Source organism: Protopterus annectens, chromosome 8.part0, assembly GCF_019279795.1.
Source record: "Protopterus annectens isolate FY-2018-M chromosome 8.part0, PAN1.0, whole genome shotgun sequence".
NCBI classification, from domain to species: domain Eukaryota; kingdom Metazoa; phylum Chordata; order Ceratodontiformes; family Protopteridae; genus Protopterus; species Protopterus annectens.
In genome coordinates, this window is record NC_056741.1 from 726,361,205 (window position 1) to 726,374,180 (window position 12,976).

At 42.4% G+C, this 12,976-nt stretch overlaps 1 protein-coding gene across 4 annotated transcripts in view; it reads left to right on the top strand.

The window, feature by feature from the left end:
• HCFC1 (host cell factor C1) overlaps window positions 1–12,441 on the top strand; it is a 3,865,385-nt gene extending 3,852,944 nt beyond the window's left edge. For all 4 annotated transcript variants that reach the window (XM_044080175.1, XM_044080172.1, XM_044080173.1 and 1 more), the window contains exon 26: window positions 9,434–12,441. In XM_044080175.1, the coding sequence (XP_043936110.1) occupies window positions 9,434–9,473 (40 nt within the window). In that variant the 3' untranslated portion in view covers window positions 9,474–12,441. The remainder of the gene's footprint in view (window positions 1–9,433) is intronic.
• Window positions 12,442–12,976: the final 535 nt, after the last annotated feature.

Sequence of the window (12,976 nt, forward strand, 5' to 3'; positions counted from 1 at the left end):
TGGAAATATCTCTTCAGGCGGTGTACATCCCTTCCAATCAGAACTCTGTGGCAGACACTGAGCAGATCCAGAATACAGTCCCACAAGTGGATGCTTCACAGGGATGTGTTTCTGGATATTGTCCACCAGGGAGGTATTCCACAATTAGACTTGTTTGCCTCCCCTCTGAACAAACAACTTCCAAAGTTTTGTACCAGAGAACCACATTCTCAGGCATGTAAAGTGGGCACCCTGTCAGTCTCTTGGAAGGGGAAGTTTCTGTATGCATACCCCCCCACCATTCATTCTGAAAGTCCTGCTGAAAATTCAACAGGACAAACCCAAAATCTTGCTGGTGACTACCTGTTGGCCAAGACATAACTGGTTCCCTCTTCTACATCTAGCCAAAGGCAGTCATCACAAGTTACCCCACAGAGTGGACTGACTCGCTCAGAATAAGGGGTCCCTCAGCCACCCACAATTGGAAACTCAACTGACCCTGTGGGTGGTAGAGCCCTGATTCCTTTCTGACACCTTTATTCTGAGGACGTGCTTCAAGTCCTGCAGGAGACCAGGAAACCCAATACAAAAAAAATGTTACCTTTCCACTTGGAAGAAATTTTCCCTTTGGTGTCTTGCTAGAAACCTGGACCCACTTACAGTGGAGCCCCCTATGGTTCTGTCATATCTGTGTGAATTGCTTAATGCAGACTTAGCTTATTCCTCTATAAAAGCACATTTGTCAGCTGACCCTACTTGTCTGACCCTAGCTTCCAGATTTGAGATGAAACAAATTCTTAAAGGCATCCTCCACATTAGACCTTGCAGGAGACTTGTAGTGCCCTCCCCCAGGATCTTAACTTTGTGCTAGAGAAACTGACTCAAGCCTTTTGAGTTAGCCTGCTTTAGCTCCCTCAAACAAACTGTTCTCCTGGTGGCTGTTACCTCTGCCAGGTGGGTTTCAGAACTACAAGTCCTAATGGCTTCACCCTCCTAGAGCTTCCACAAGGACTGGGTTTCCCTTCATACTGACCCTTCCTTCATGCCAAAGGTAGTTAATGAATCATCCTTAAAATAGGCCATTCTTCTACCTAACTTTTCCCCCTCACCCCGGAACAGTAGTGAGAGGATCCTACACACACTTGATGTACACAGACAACTCAGATTCTGTCGGCACAAAACTAAACCTTTTAGAAATTTAGACCAACTGTTAGTGTCATTCCACCCCAGCACTCTGGGATTGCCTGTATCCAAACAGACCATCTCGAACTGGATCTCCAAATCCATTTCATTCTTTCACCACCATGGTAAAGCCCTTCCTGGCACAGTCAAAGCTCACTCTACTAGGGCTATGTCTTCCTCAGGGGCCTTCCTCAAAGGGCTGGACACTAACTCCCTTCTAGAACCAGCTACTTGGACATATGTCCTCACCTTCACCAAAAAAAGCTGGATTCTGTCTCCAGATCCAAACAGGGTTTGCCAGGGCCATTCTTCATGGTTTCCTGGAAAATTCTTCTTCCACCTCCACCCCTCTTTCTGCATGAGCTTTTGTATTCTCCCAAGAATACTGCAATAGATGAGTAGAATGACATATATTAGTTGTGTAAGAACTTAACATAACAATAGATGTCCTTCTCTTCTCTGGTGCAGTATTCCGTCCCACTCTCCTCACCTAATTCCTTCTGTTCTTGGATGCATTGATCCTCTTTCCCTTGGAGTGTCTCTCTGCCTGGGGTATCAGTTCTGAGGATGGTGCACGTGTATGTCTCTTAATGGCCTCCATCCGATAGTAGCCTACATCTGATTTACCACACACCCTACGGTAGTAAAAGACTTTAATATGCTGGCTGATGTCGGGTTGCCTTGGCAGGTACCTCCCTCTTTTAAAGAATCCTGCAACAGCGAAGAGAAGGACCTCTATTGTTGTGGTAAATTCTTACACAACTAATCTTTCTGAGGACGTGCTTAGGGGCCTGCAGGCAGCCAGGAAACCCAATACTAGAAAATCCTATTGATCAAAATGGAAGAGGTTTCTTGTGTGGTGTCTTTCTCGTAACCTGGACCCACTTTCTTTGGCTATTTCTTTGGTTGTCTCTTATCTGTGTGAAATGCTCAGTGCTGGATTGACTTATTCTTTTGTTAAGGCCCACTTATCAGCTATTTCTGCTTGTCTGCCTTTATCTCCTCCTTTAGCTTCTAGATTTGAGGCTAAACAATTCCTAAAAGGAATCCTTCATATTAGACCTCCCAGGAAGCCTGTTTGTTTTCCCTGGGGTCTTAGTTTTGTTTTGGAAAAACTGATTCAGGCTCCTTTTGAGCCTGCAGCTTCAGCTTCCTTGCAACATTCCTCTTGGAAGACTATTCTTTCGTTAGCCCTTACTTCTGCCAGACGGGTGTCGGAACTTCAAGCCCTTATGGCTTGTCCTCCTTTTTGGCCGTTTCATAAAGGACTGGGTATCCTTGCGTACTAATCCTCCTTTTATGCCCAAGTTGGTGAATGAGTTGTCCCTTAGTCTGTTAATTTCCCACTTTTTTCCCTTCTCTGCAGTCTACCTGTGAGAAGGTGCTGCACACGTTGGATGTGCATAGACAACTCAGATTTTATTTGGATAAGACTAAGACTTAGGAAATCTGATCAGTTCTTTGTTTCTTTTAGGTTCATAGGTTGATACTAGACTATCTGCCCTAGGGCATTTATAAGCCTAGCCAGAGTATGTTTGGCTTTCGCCACCCTTTTAGGTTAGTTGACTGTGCCTCTGTGTAGTAGGTCACAGAAGATAGCCCTTTTAAGGTTAGTTTACTGTGCCTCTGTCTAGTAGGGACACATAAGAGATCCCGGGGTAAACCTATGATCTCCCATCCACTCGTCAAGATTTCTCTTGAAGAGGGTCATTGAGGGGCTCTGCCTAACATGGATTGGGATTTTGTTCCAGAGTGAGGGGAGCCTCTGGGATATGAATCTGTCCCTCCAGCATGTCCTATTTATTTCTGTGCTAAGGTTTAAGTCCCTGGAGCATGTAGCTCTAAGGGATTTGGATTTCCTGAGGTGGAGCATATCCATTAATTTTGGGTTGGACATGGCTTTATACGTCAGGCACAGATCGCCTCTGAGTAGGTGGTAAGCAACTGAGTAGAGCTGGAGTTTCTTTAGCCTAACTGGGTAGGGCATCTGTTTGAGTCCCCTGATCCTCTTGGTGAAGTACTTTTGGGGTATTTCCAGTAGCTGCAGGTGTTGGGTAAGGTACATCCCGAATGGGGCATTGTATTCAATTATGGGCCTGATGAGTAGAGGGGCACAATGACCTCTCTTGATCTAAATGTGAACCCTTTCATGATAAGGTGGGCTATATAGAAGGTCTTTCTAACCACTTTGGCAACGTGATTGTCAAAGGAGAGATTGCTATCTACTTGGGTCCCCAGATCCCCAATTACTTCTTCCGTACTTAATAGATTACCACCTATGTGGTAATTTGTGGGCACTTTGTTTTTCCCAAAGGGGATGACTATGCACTTTTTGGCATTTAGCTTTAGGCTATGGCTCTGGCACCAGTTATCCGTCTCTGTGAGGCCCTTTTGGAGGATGCTTGTGTCAGTTGGCGAGTCGATTATGGCACCCAGTTTGCAGTCATCTGCGAACTTGGTCAGCCATAGTCCTCCCGTGTTAGCCTGTACCTCAGAGAAATATATACCGAACAAGAGAGGTCCCAGGACTGAGCCTTGTGGGATGCCATTTGTAACTGGTTTAGAGTCTGACATGGCACCTGCAATTCTGACCATGTGGGTTCTATCCCTGAGCCAGTTTGCAACCCATCTTATGACATAGGGGTTGATATTTAAGCTGGTGAGCTTATTTATGATGCCCGAGTGGGGTATTGTGTCGAAGGCTTTTGCGAGGTCCAGGTAGGCTGTGTGGACTACCTTCCCTTCATCTGTGGCTTTGGTGACTGTTAGAAAGAAGTTGACCAGGTTCAAGAGGCAAGATCTGCCCTTAACAAAGCTGAATTGGGTAGGATCCAGTGTCTGGAGGTTCCCAATGTCTTTATTTATGAGTTCCATGATGATACGCTCCATAGCTTTGCAGACCAGGCTAGTCAGGCTTATAGGGCGATAGTTTCCGGGGTCCGTTGTGGCACCACCTTTGTGGAGTGGGACCACTGTTGCTGTACGCCATTCCTTGGGTACATATCCTGTAGTAAGGCTGAGATTGAACAGTGACTTTGTGAGGGTTCACTTCTTCTTGGAGTTCGTGTAAGACGCAGCCCGGGACACCGTCCGGTCCCATTGATGCTGTGTTTTTTGCTTTGGAGAGGGCAGCTCTCACCTGTGCATCTGTGATGTCAGGGAGGCTACACTCTGTTGGGATAGACATTTGCTCTTTTGGGGGGGGGGTTTGCACTGAACCTGTCTGCCAGGATGTTGGCAATGTCTGTGGGTTCAGTGTATTTTTTTGTCATTTTGCACTAACTCAGAGCATATCTGGGAGTTGCCACCTAGGTTCCTGACATAACTAAAGAAGGCCTTGTGATTATCTTTAGCGTCTTGGGCAATTTTTCTTTCGAAGCTGGCCTTAGATGATTTTATGAGGGATCATAGTTTCTTGCTAGTACTGATCAGAGATGCCTTCCCTTTTTGGGATTTTGCTCTACCATGTAGTAGCTTCCTCCTTCTGTTGTATAGCTTATTTATGGCTGGGGTCCACCAGACAGGTCTCCTGCCTTTGGAGGAGTGAGTCTTGGTTTTATTTGGGATAGCACGATCCATGCATTCTGTAGGTGTTCATAGAATGCGTTTGTAAAGGATTCTGCGGTGTGGGCCATATTTTCCACTGGCCCGGGGGCTTTGAAGGAATCCACCTTGGTTTTGAGAAGTGTGAAGTTTGCTTTTGAGAAGTTTTTCACCATGGTTTCCTTGGCTAGGGGTGGGGATGGGATATGGATGTCCAGTGAGATTAATTTATGGTCAGATCTTACCAATGAGGGGTATACCTCTGGTATGGAACATAGAGTCCCCATGTTGGTGATGATCAGGTCCAATATGTTTTCCCCTCTTGTGGGAGTGGTGACCAGTTGTTCCATAGCATTCGAGTTTATAAATTCTAGGAACCGTTGGGCGAGGGTGTTGGGGCTTGAATAGTGCTCCCAGTCTATGTTTGGGTAGTTGAAGTCACCCAATATAATGGTGTTTGGAGAGACCTTCATATTCTCCAGTGTTCTCAGGAAAGCAGAGTGGAGTTCCTGAGTTTGGGTGGGTGGTCTGTAGCAGGCTACAAACTGAAAGGCAGTTTTGCCCACTGTTAGTTGCACATGGATGGTCTCCGATGCTTCGTGCAGTGCCACTAACCTGGAGGTGTGGGTATCTTTGATGAATATGGATACTCCCCCTCCTTTTGTGGTTCGGTCCGTGTTTTGGGGCCGAAAAGCATGGTATGAGGTATAACCTGGTAGTGCTGGGTGCTCTCGGGAGCCTTGAACCAGGTTTCTGTTACTGCACAGATATCGATATTCTCCATACTGAGGAGAGCCTCGAGTGCGTGCATCTTGAGGTTTAGACTTCTGGCGTTGAGCAGCATTACCCTTAGTTTCTTTTTCCTTGTGTTGTCTATGGAGGTGGGTTTGTCTTTTGAGCCTTACCTAAAAAAGGCACTATGGGGGTGGCAAGAGCCTTAGCCAGTATTCGAAAGCCCAGGGGTGACAGGTGCCAGCCGTCCCTAGCGAAGCAACGTGGCTTGTCGAGCATGTCATCCCAGGCTGACAGACACTGGATCCCCTTTGAATGACACCAATACTTTAGCCAGTTGTTAAAATTGATCATTTTGTCTTTATACTGTGGCATCATTCTTGGTGAGGGTAAGATGCTACTCATGGTCAGGGTCATGCCGGCCTGGGCTACATGCTCAGAGAGCTCCTCTATGTCTCTCTTCATGTAGTCCAGGGAGGTACGTCTCAGGTCATTCACACCAGCATGGACTATGACAGAGTCATATTTGTGCTTGCTTTGGAACAGCCTGGTGAGTGGGACGTCAGTGTGTCTGACAATAGAGTCACCTATTACAAGTGTATTAGGTGTGTTGTTTAGCCTTAAGGGCTATGACTATGTGGCATACTGACTTTGTGAACTGTGTGATACGTGGGTATTGTTGTGGGGTAGCGGTTGCTTGGATGTCTGCTTTGGAGGTCTCTGCTGCTTTGGCAGATTTTTATTTAGAGCCTCCGAGTATGTTTGTGTGTTATGTGTTTGGTTTGCTGTTGCGATAGGTCTATGTGAGACTGGATTTGTGGTGTGTGTGGTTACCTTCTCCTCCTGACTGCGCCAGTACTGGGTTGAGAGAGCTCGGCCTCCAGTTTGGCTATATAGTTACATCTCTCACATATATTTGAGCTTGTTGGGAGGAGGAGAGGGTGGTCTGTGTACATAAGGCAGTTGTAACATTGCCTCAAGATTCCCAGATTCACCAGCTGGACTGGAGAGTAAACCCGAAACTGACTTTTGGACACGTCAGAATAGTATAAAGAACTACTTTTTGACTAATCAAAAAGGACCAATAGGGAGCCAAGTACTTAAAGGGAGTATAAGAGGGTGTAGTGCTTTAGTTTATTAGTGCTTACTCATAAGATTACTTATACGAGCAACTGCAGGGCTTTAGAATGAAAATATAGAGTGCTTACTTTGAGATTTAGAACAGTTCTAAGGGAAAAAGTGAAGAGGAGACTTTGTGGAGCCGGGAATAGTTTAAACCCATTTAAGCGGCCTGCCCGATGCTGCACTATGTGCAAAACCGCGCAAATGCAGGTTTTACATCAGGGAAACTGAAAGAAATAGGAATTGACCCAAAACGGCCAATAAGCTACTAGTTTCAGGGCTCCCAGATCCCTGGGAACAGTTGTATCCAAGCAAACTATTTCTACTCCGATCTCAAAAGCTACTTCTTTTCGTTATTCCTTTCATGTTAATAGTCTTCCTTGTTCTCTTAGGCCTCATTCTAGTAGGGCTGTGGCTGCTTCTGCTGTTTTTTTGCCAAGGGTTTGGATACTAACTGTATTCTTGAAGCAGCTACTTGGACTTCTATGTATACATTTACCAAGCATTACAAGTTGAATGGAATCTCCAGAGCTACAGCTGGTTTTGCTAGGGCCATCCTTCATGGCTTGCTGGAAGGCTCTGCTGGTCCTTCCTTCTCCCAAATTTCTTCCTGAGCTTTGGCACTCTTCCTAATGTAATGAATACTGCAGCAGTGAAATGGAAGGACATAATAGTTGTGTAAAATCTTACAATAACTGTAGATGATGTCCTCTTCACTGTTGCAGTATTCACTCCACCTCCTGGTCCATTTTTTTCTGGATGTACTGATTACCTTTTCTTTTCCTTGGACTGGCGTTCCTACTGGGGCTGTCAGTTCTGAGGAAGGTGCATCCAGACATCATCTTTATACCCTACGCTATGCAAGGAGCATACATGTGATGTGTGATGCATACTGGCCGGATGTCAGGCCACCCTTGGCAGGGGATCCCTAATGTAATGAATACTGCAACAGTGGAGAGAAGGACATCTACCATTATGGTAAGATTTTGCATAGCTGTACCTTCCTGTTATACAACAAGCATCCTGATGTCCAGGTTTCTGCCCAAACTAGAGGAGAAAGGGTGTAAGACCGTGGAGTCAGGCCAGGTTTCTAGCCTTCTGCAGCAGATGTGCCAGTTTAGCACTGCAGCAACAGTAGGCATACTTGAACTTCTGCAGTTGTGGTAATTTTCTGCATAACATTATTTTGTCAAAATCAGAGTTTTTCCATTTACAGCACATGTCCTTTCTACTACAGTGGCAGATGGGACTAGAAGATGGAGGGGAGTTCAACAGCCTCTTACCTGGGATGCAGGCATATCTCTCGACTGTTCAGATTTTTACTTTATATTTTTGGTCTATTCCTCATAAAATTTGTGGCTTTCTGGCAAATCGTTGAGGACTGAATTAACTAAATAATGACAGACATTGGAGTTTCATGCTTCATATCCTTCAGAAAATGCATGGTGATGCAAAACCTTTTATTCTAGAAACTTTCTAAGTTCATAAGACCAATATTTAAATGCTGTCCCTATTTTTAGGCCTTTGTCTCCCCATTATATTTGGCTTTATCCAGATTTCTTGTGCTAAGAGTTTCAGAGGTATGGTTGTCAGGTCAGAAAAGCAGATGTCTGCCTGTCGCTAATTCCTATGTAGTTATGAACACTGATCCTCCTTAAATATCTGCTATGGTGAGTGTGATAACACCCATGCCGTCCTCAAAGTTTAATTTTGTAACGAAGAATCTGGTTCTCCCTACTTTTGAACAGCCATTTCAACACAAGTCAGATTCTTACCATGGAAACTCTATTCTTGGTGTCTGTTAGTTAAATTTTCAAGCCTTACTATATAGAGACTTTCACACAGTATTGCACAGGGATAGAGTGACTCTCGAAGCCAGTCTTTCTTTTATACCCAAGGTAGTCTTGGGCTGGTCTTGCACCAAACAGTTCACCTCCCAGGGAGGTAGAGAGCTTCTGGTTCCTGATGGGTTGCATAGACAGTTGAGATAAATTGATAGGTTAGACCTTTTTCCAAACAAGCCCTGTCTGAGAAGCTGTCCGGTGGTATCTTTTTTACTGACCATCCTTGTACACTTTCTCTAGGCATTTGTAAGGTGGACATGCTGTATCACTGGAGTTTGCAAGGCCATATATGCTCTTTCATCCTATATGCGCTTGTGACCAGGCCTCTTACTGCTGTAGTAATTTTCTCATTCATTATGCATGCTATTGTAGCAATGATCCTTGCAAAGAAATTAGTACAGTTGTTTGAGCATCCTTACAGTGTAGATAAGAGAATGTGATGATCACTGATGCAGACTGCTTCCCTCCCACCCTCTAACATTCTTTCCTGGTTGTAGTCAGGAGGAGACTTCCAAATCTAAGTTGAGGCAACTGTCTTCCTCCTGTATCCGAGTCCTTCACCCTTTTGACTTAGGAGCAGCTGTCTCGTTCACCCAGAAAAAAATAATTGAAGATGGTGTGGGTTGCTTTCCCCATTGTGTCATGGGTTCTGCTGACATTTATGGTGTGGAGAGAATACAGAAGTCTGAAAGTTAGATTGAATGTTTTGGGCATCTACTTGTAGCATAATTTCCACTTATGAATGCAACTGCAGCAGTGATCTTCGCAGTCGAACATATCCAGTTACGGTCAGTATATTCATACTATACTTTTCAATCATATTGAATCTTTTTTTGTTTTGGGACTGCCACACCATTAAGTTAAGTAATGCAGTTATTTTCTGTTTTATTAGATTAACATAGTATGCATGCTGGGTTGTGTTTAGGCAGATAGCGTTTTAGCCCCCCCCCCCCCCAACCATGTTAAACTGTTACAGAAGGCTTTGTATTTCCCTTAATATTGTCTAAATGTAGCTTTATTTTCCCCCTTAGGAAATCTGTTCCAAAGAAGACAAAACCTGATGGACAGTAATTTGACTGCATCTTCTAGGTTACCAGTAAGCCATGGCTTGTACTTCCATCTTCCTATATACTGCAGCAGCTACCAGCTTTGTACGTCCTTTACAGCTGTAAACAACATTGCTGCCTCCATCACAGATGTACTCCTTGCCACCTTCAGGGCTTTTGGGCAGTCGTGGTGGACTGGAGAGAGCTTAGTACTGCAAGTAAACGGCACTTCACCATTTTCCAGTCAAGAAATTTAATACTGATTGTTCTTGAAAAGTGAATTGCTGGAAGGATCTGAGTGCACTACCACAGCTTTGCAAAAAGTGTTAAAAACTTGCTGCAGTTTTAATGAGAGTGAAGGTATTTTCCCTTCTCTGTTGATGAACACTTAATTGTGGGGAGTCTTGGCAGACTTGTTTTGGGTTGCCAAGATTTATAAATATATAAATATATATATATATATATATAAATATATAAATTTGCGTAAGACAGAAAAGCACTTCTTTTTTTAGCTCCCAAAAATGTAATGTTTTCTTCTTGAAAAGTGAGACCGGGTTTCAGCTGTCGAGCAGTTTCAGTCAATTTATAATTGCCATTTGGTGTTTGGAGAAGAAGGTATTCTTCAAACTTCACTCTTTTTTTATTTTTTTTTTCTAATGAAAACTTTTTCCTGCATTATTTCCAAGAAAGTTGAGTTGCAGTGCAAATTACTTGGTAGAGACTGGATGATTTGCTGAAGAGAAGAAAACAATGTGTACATAAATGCTCTCAAAAAAGACATGGTATACATCCCAGCAGTTTTTCAGCAAATCTGGGTCAGTGATAAAACTGAACTGAGTCATCACCACCATGTATAAAAAATGTTTTGAGTTTTTCTGTTTTTGACTGCCGCTTTGGTGGAATGTTTTGCTGAGCAGGATGGGACTTGGGAATGGATATCAAATCCATGAAAAATGAGGGTGCTCTGAGTTGTGCTATATGCTGTCACCATATGAGTGAAAATGTGTGTGGCTAGGCTTTTATATTTTTTTTCTTCCAACCCTGTATACATTGAACACATTGTATTATTTGTCATTAGATACAGAAATCCAGATCTGTTTTAAATGTTTTCTTGGAGAGGTTGAATTGTACAGCTGTTTATTTTTTTTTTTTGGGGGGGGGGTTAAAATATAAAATGCATTTAGGAATTGGCATTGCCAAGTAAAGTCTAACTTCTACAAATTGGTTGAGATTTTAGTACATCTGCCTTTTTATACAGTACCTTAACAGCTTATGTATTTTTAAACGTGTTCATGTGTTAACATTGCCATTCAGATAAAGCACCATTTTTGAACTGGGAAGGGTCCCTTTGGATGTAATGTACAAATTTGTGCCCTTTCCTTTTTATACAGGGAGTGTCTGTCAGACTTATTGTGTTAACTTGGGTCATTTTTTGGACCTAGTCAGGCTAGTAACTGATAAGGACTATTTGTATTTTAAACTTTTCTTTTGGGGAGGGGAGAGTTAATTCCATCAATCAAATAATGTAGTCGGGTCACTCTTACCTTGTTTTCCTGAACAAATAAAATAAGCATGCATCAGTCATGGTTACGCTAGCTGCAGGTAAGCAAACCTTTGGTTTTGAGGGCATGCAAAAACAAAAAAAAAATAAAAACATTAGAATCTATATATTTTTGTGTGTGTGTGGTTGTCACTATTGAGAAATCACACACCTTTTAAGAACATTCTTTGACTTTGTACTTGCAACATCTAAATTCAAACGTGTGTTGGCCGAGTGAAAATAAGGAACATTGTTTCCTTTTTTCTGTAAAACAAATGAAAAGTAAACGTGTGTGTGTGTATATATAGAGAGAGAGATGCACACATACATGCATACAGATTTAACAAGAATCCAAAAACTCAAAGCTTTTTTTTTTATATAGATATATAAACAGTTTAAATTGTTAAAATTTGATTAGCTTATGGAAAATTGATCTTGTTTTCCCTGAGTAGCCTGTTATTGTAAAGTAGAGCATGCAGCATCTTGCATTTGGGAGGGTTGTTCCTCATTGATTAGATGCTCTGAGGTGGCAACTAGTCTGTGTGGAAAGATATGGTAAACGTAAAACATTGTAGCAGTAATTCTGTAACCTTTTTATCAGTTAAATTTTCAAAGCAGGTGAATATTATTTAAAAAGGGTGAGTAAAGAACAAAAACGGGGTATTAAGTCAGGTAACCCTACTACTGCACTCTGATAGGAGTTTTTTAGGTACATTAACCCACTGGTAGACACTATCTCAAATGGATAAAAGTAAAATACTTTTACCATAATAATTGGCAACAGGTGAATATGCCCTTGCTTGCCTCATAGTAAATTTTCCGCTTCAGTGTTCAAGCCAGAAAATTGTAACAACTGTTTGGGGGAGGGTTGTGGTAAGGAATCCTTTAAGTGCCTTTTGTTTGTATTATTAAGTCACCCTAAGCAAATCTGGTATGTTAAGACCCCCCCCCCCCCATTTCTGGTTAAATGTATTGTTTTGTGCCAGACTGTTCTCCCACTTGCAGCACAGTTATGCCACCCATTCAAAGACATGTACCAGTTACAGAAACATTAGGCTGTGTCTTTCCTCTTGTGAGATTTAGATTTTGCATTACAGTTCTTAGAATGAAAAAAAAACAAAGCAAACAAACTTCCCCATCTCCACATTACACAAACATACCCAGGAAAAATGGCAGCTACCCTTGGTAAGTATTACTGACTGTAACCAGAACTTATTGCCCTAATATTGTTCAGTGGTGGTACCACCCCTCTACTGTTTGGTTTTGTATTATAGTGTGTTAAGCAGTGAAATGTGTTAGTCCTTAGATTACTTTTGCCTTGATTTCACTTGCCATTTTTCTCAAAGAAAAGCTATTACTTCCATTGTAGAGGAGTATTCCATGTGACTCAATACAACTTTAGTGCTCTGTTGTTTTGTGCTATTTTGAACAATTAAAGACATTTTTGAATTAAGTTGTGCATTTCATTTGTGTAGAGAAAGATGAGCAATTATTTTTCTTCCCAATGTGTTGATTAATTTTGCCAGAGGCCATTCCTTTGTTGTCCTGTAAGTGATGCTTTTAGTCCTTTTAACCATGTAGTCACTAGTAGCGGGTGGTGTCAGTTTTGCTGTAAATTTTGATGTTCTATAACCACAGCTGCTGTGCTTAGAGTTCTTTGCAGTCTACTGTTTGGATGAATGTAATAGAGGTATTTTTATGTTAAGTCTTAAGAATGTGAGGACTTTAACAGGTGAGCAGATGCCATTTATATGCTAGTGTTTGTGTCTACCCCCAGAAGACTTGAGACACTAAATGTTAAAAAAAAAAAAAAAAAAAAAAAAAGCTATAGTAAATGTTCTTTAACAGTGATACAGTAGACTTCACTACATGGATTACACCTTGCCAGTCAGCCAACCAGCTTCCAAAACAATAAGGGCTTCTTCCATGCATCCAAACCATTACTAGCTTGCTGGGCAGATATGGTCCCTTCAGGGAGAAAAAAAAAA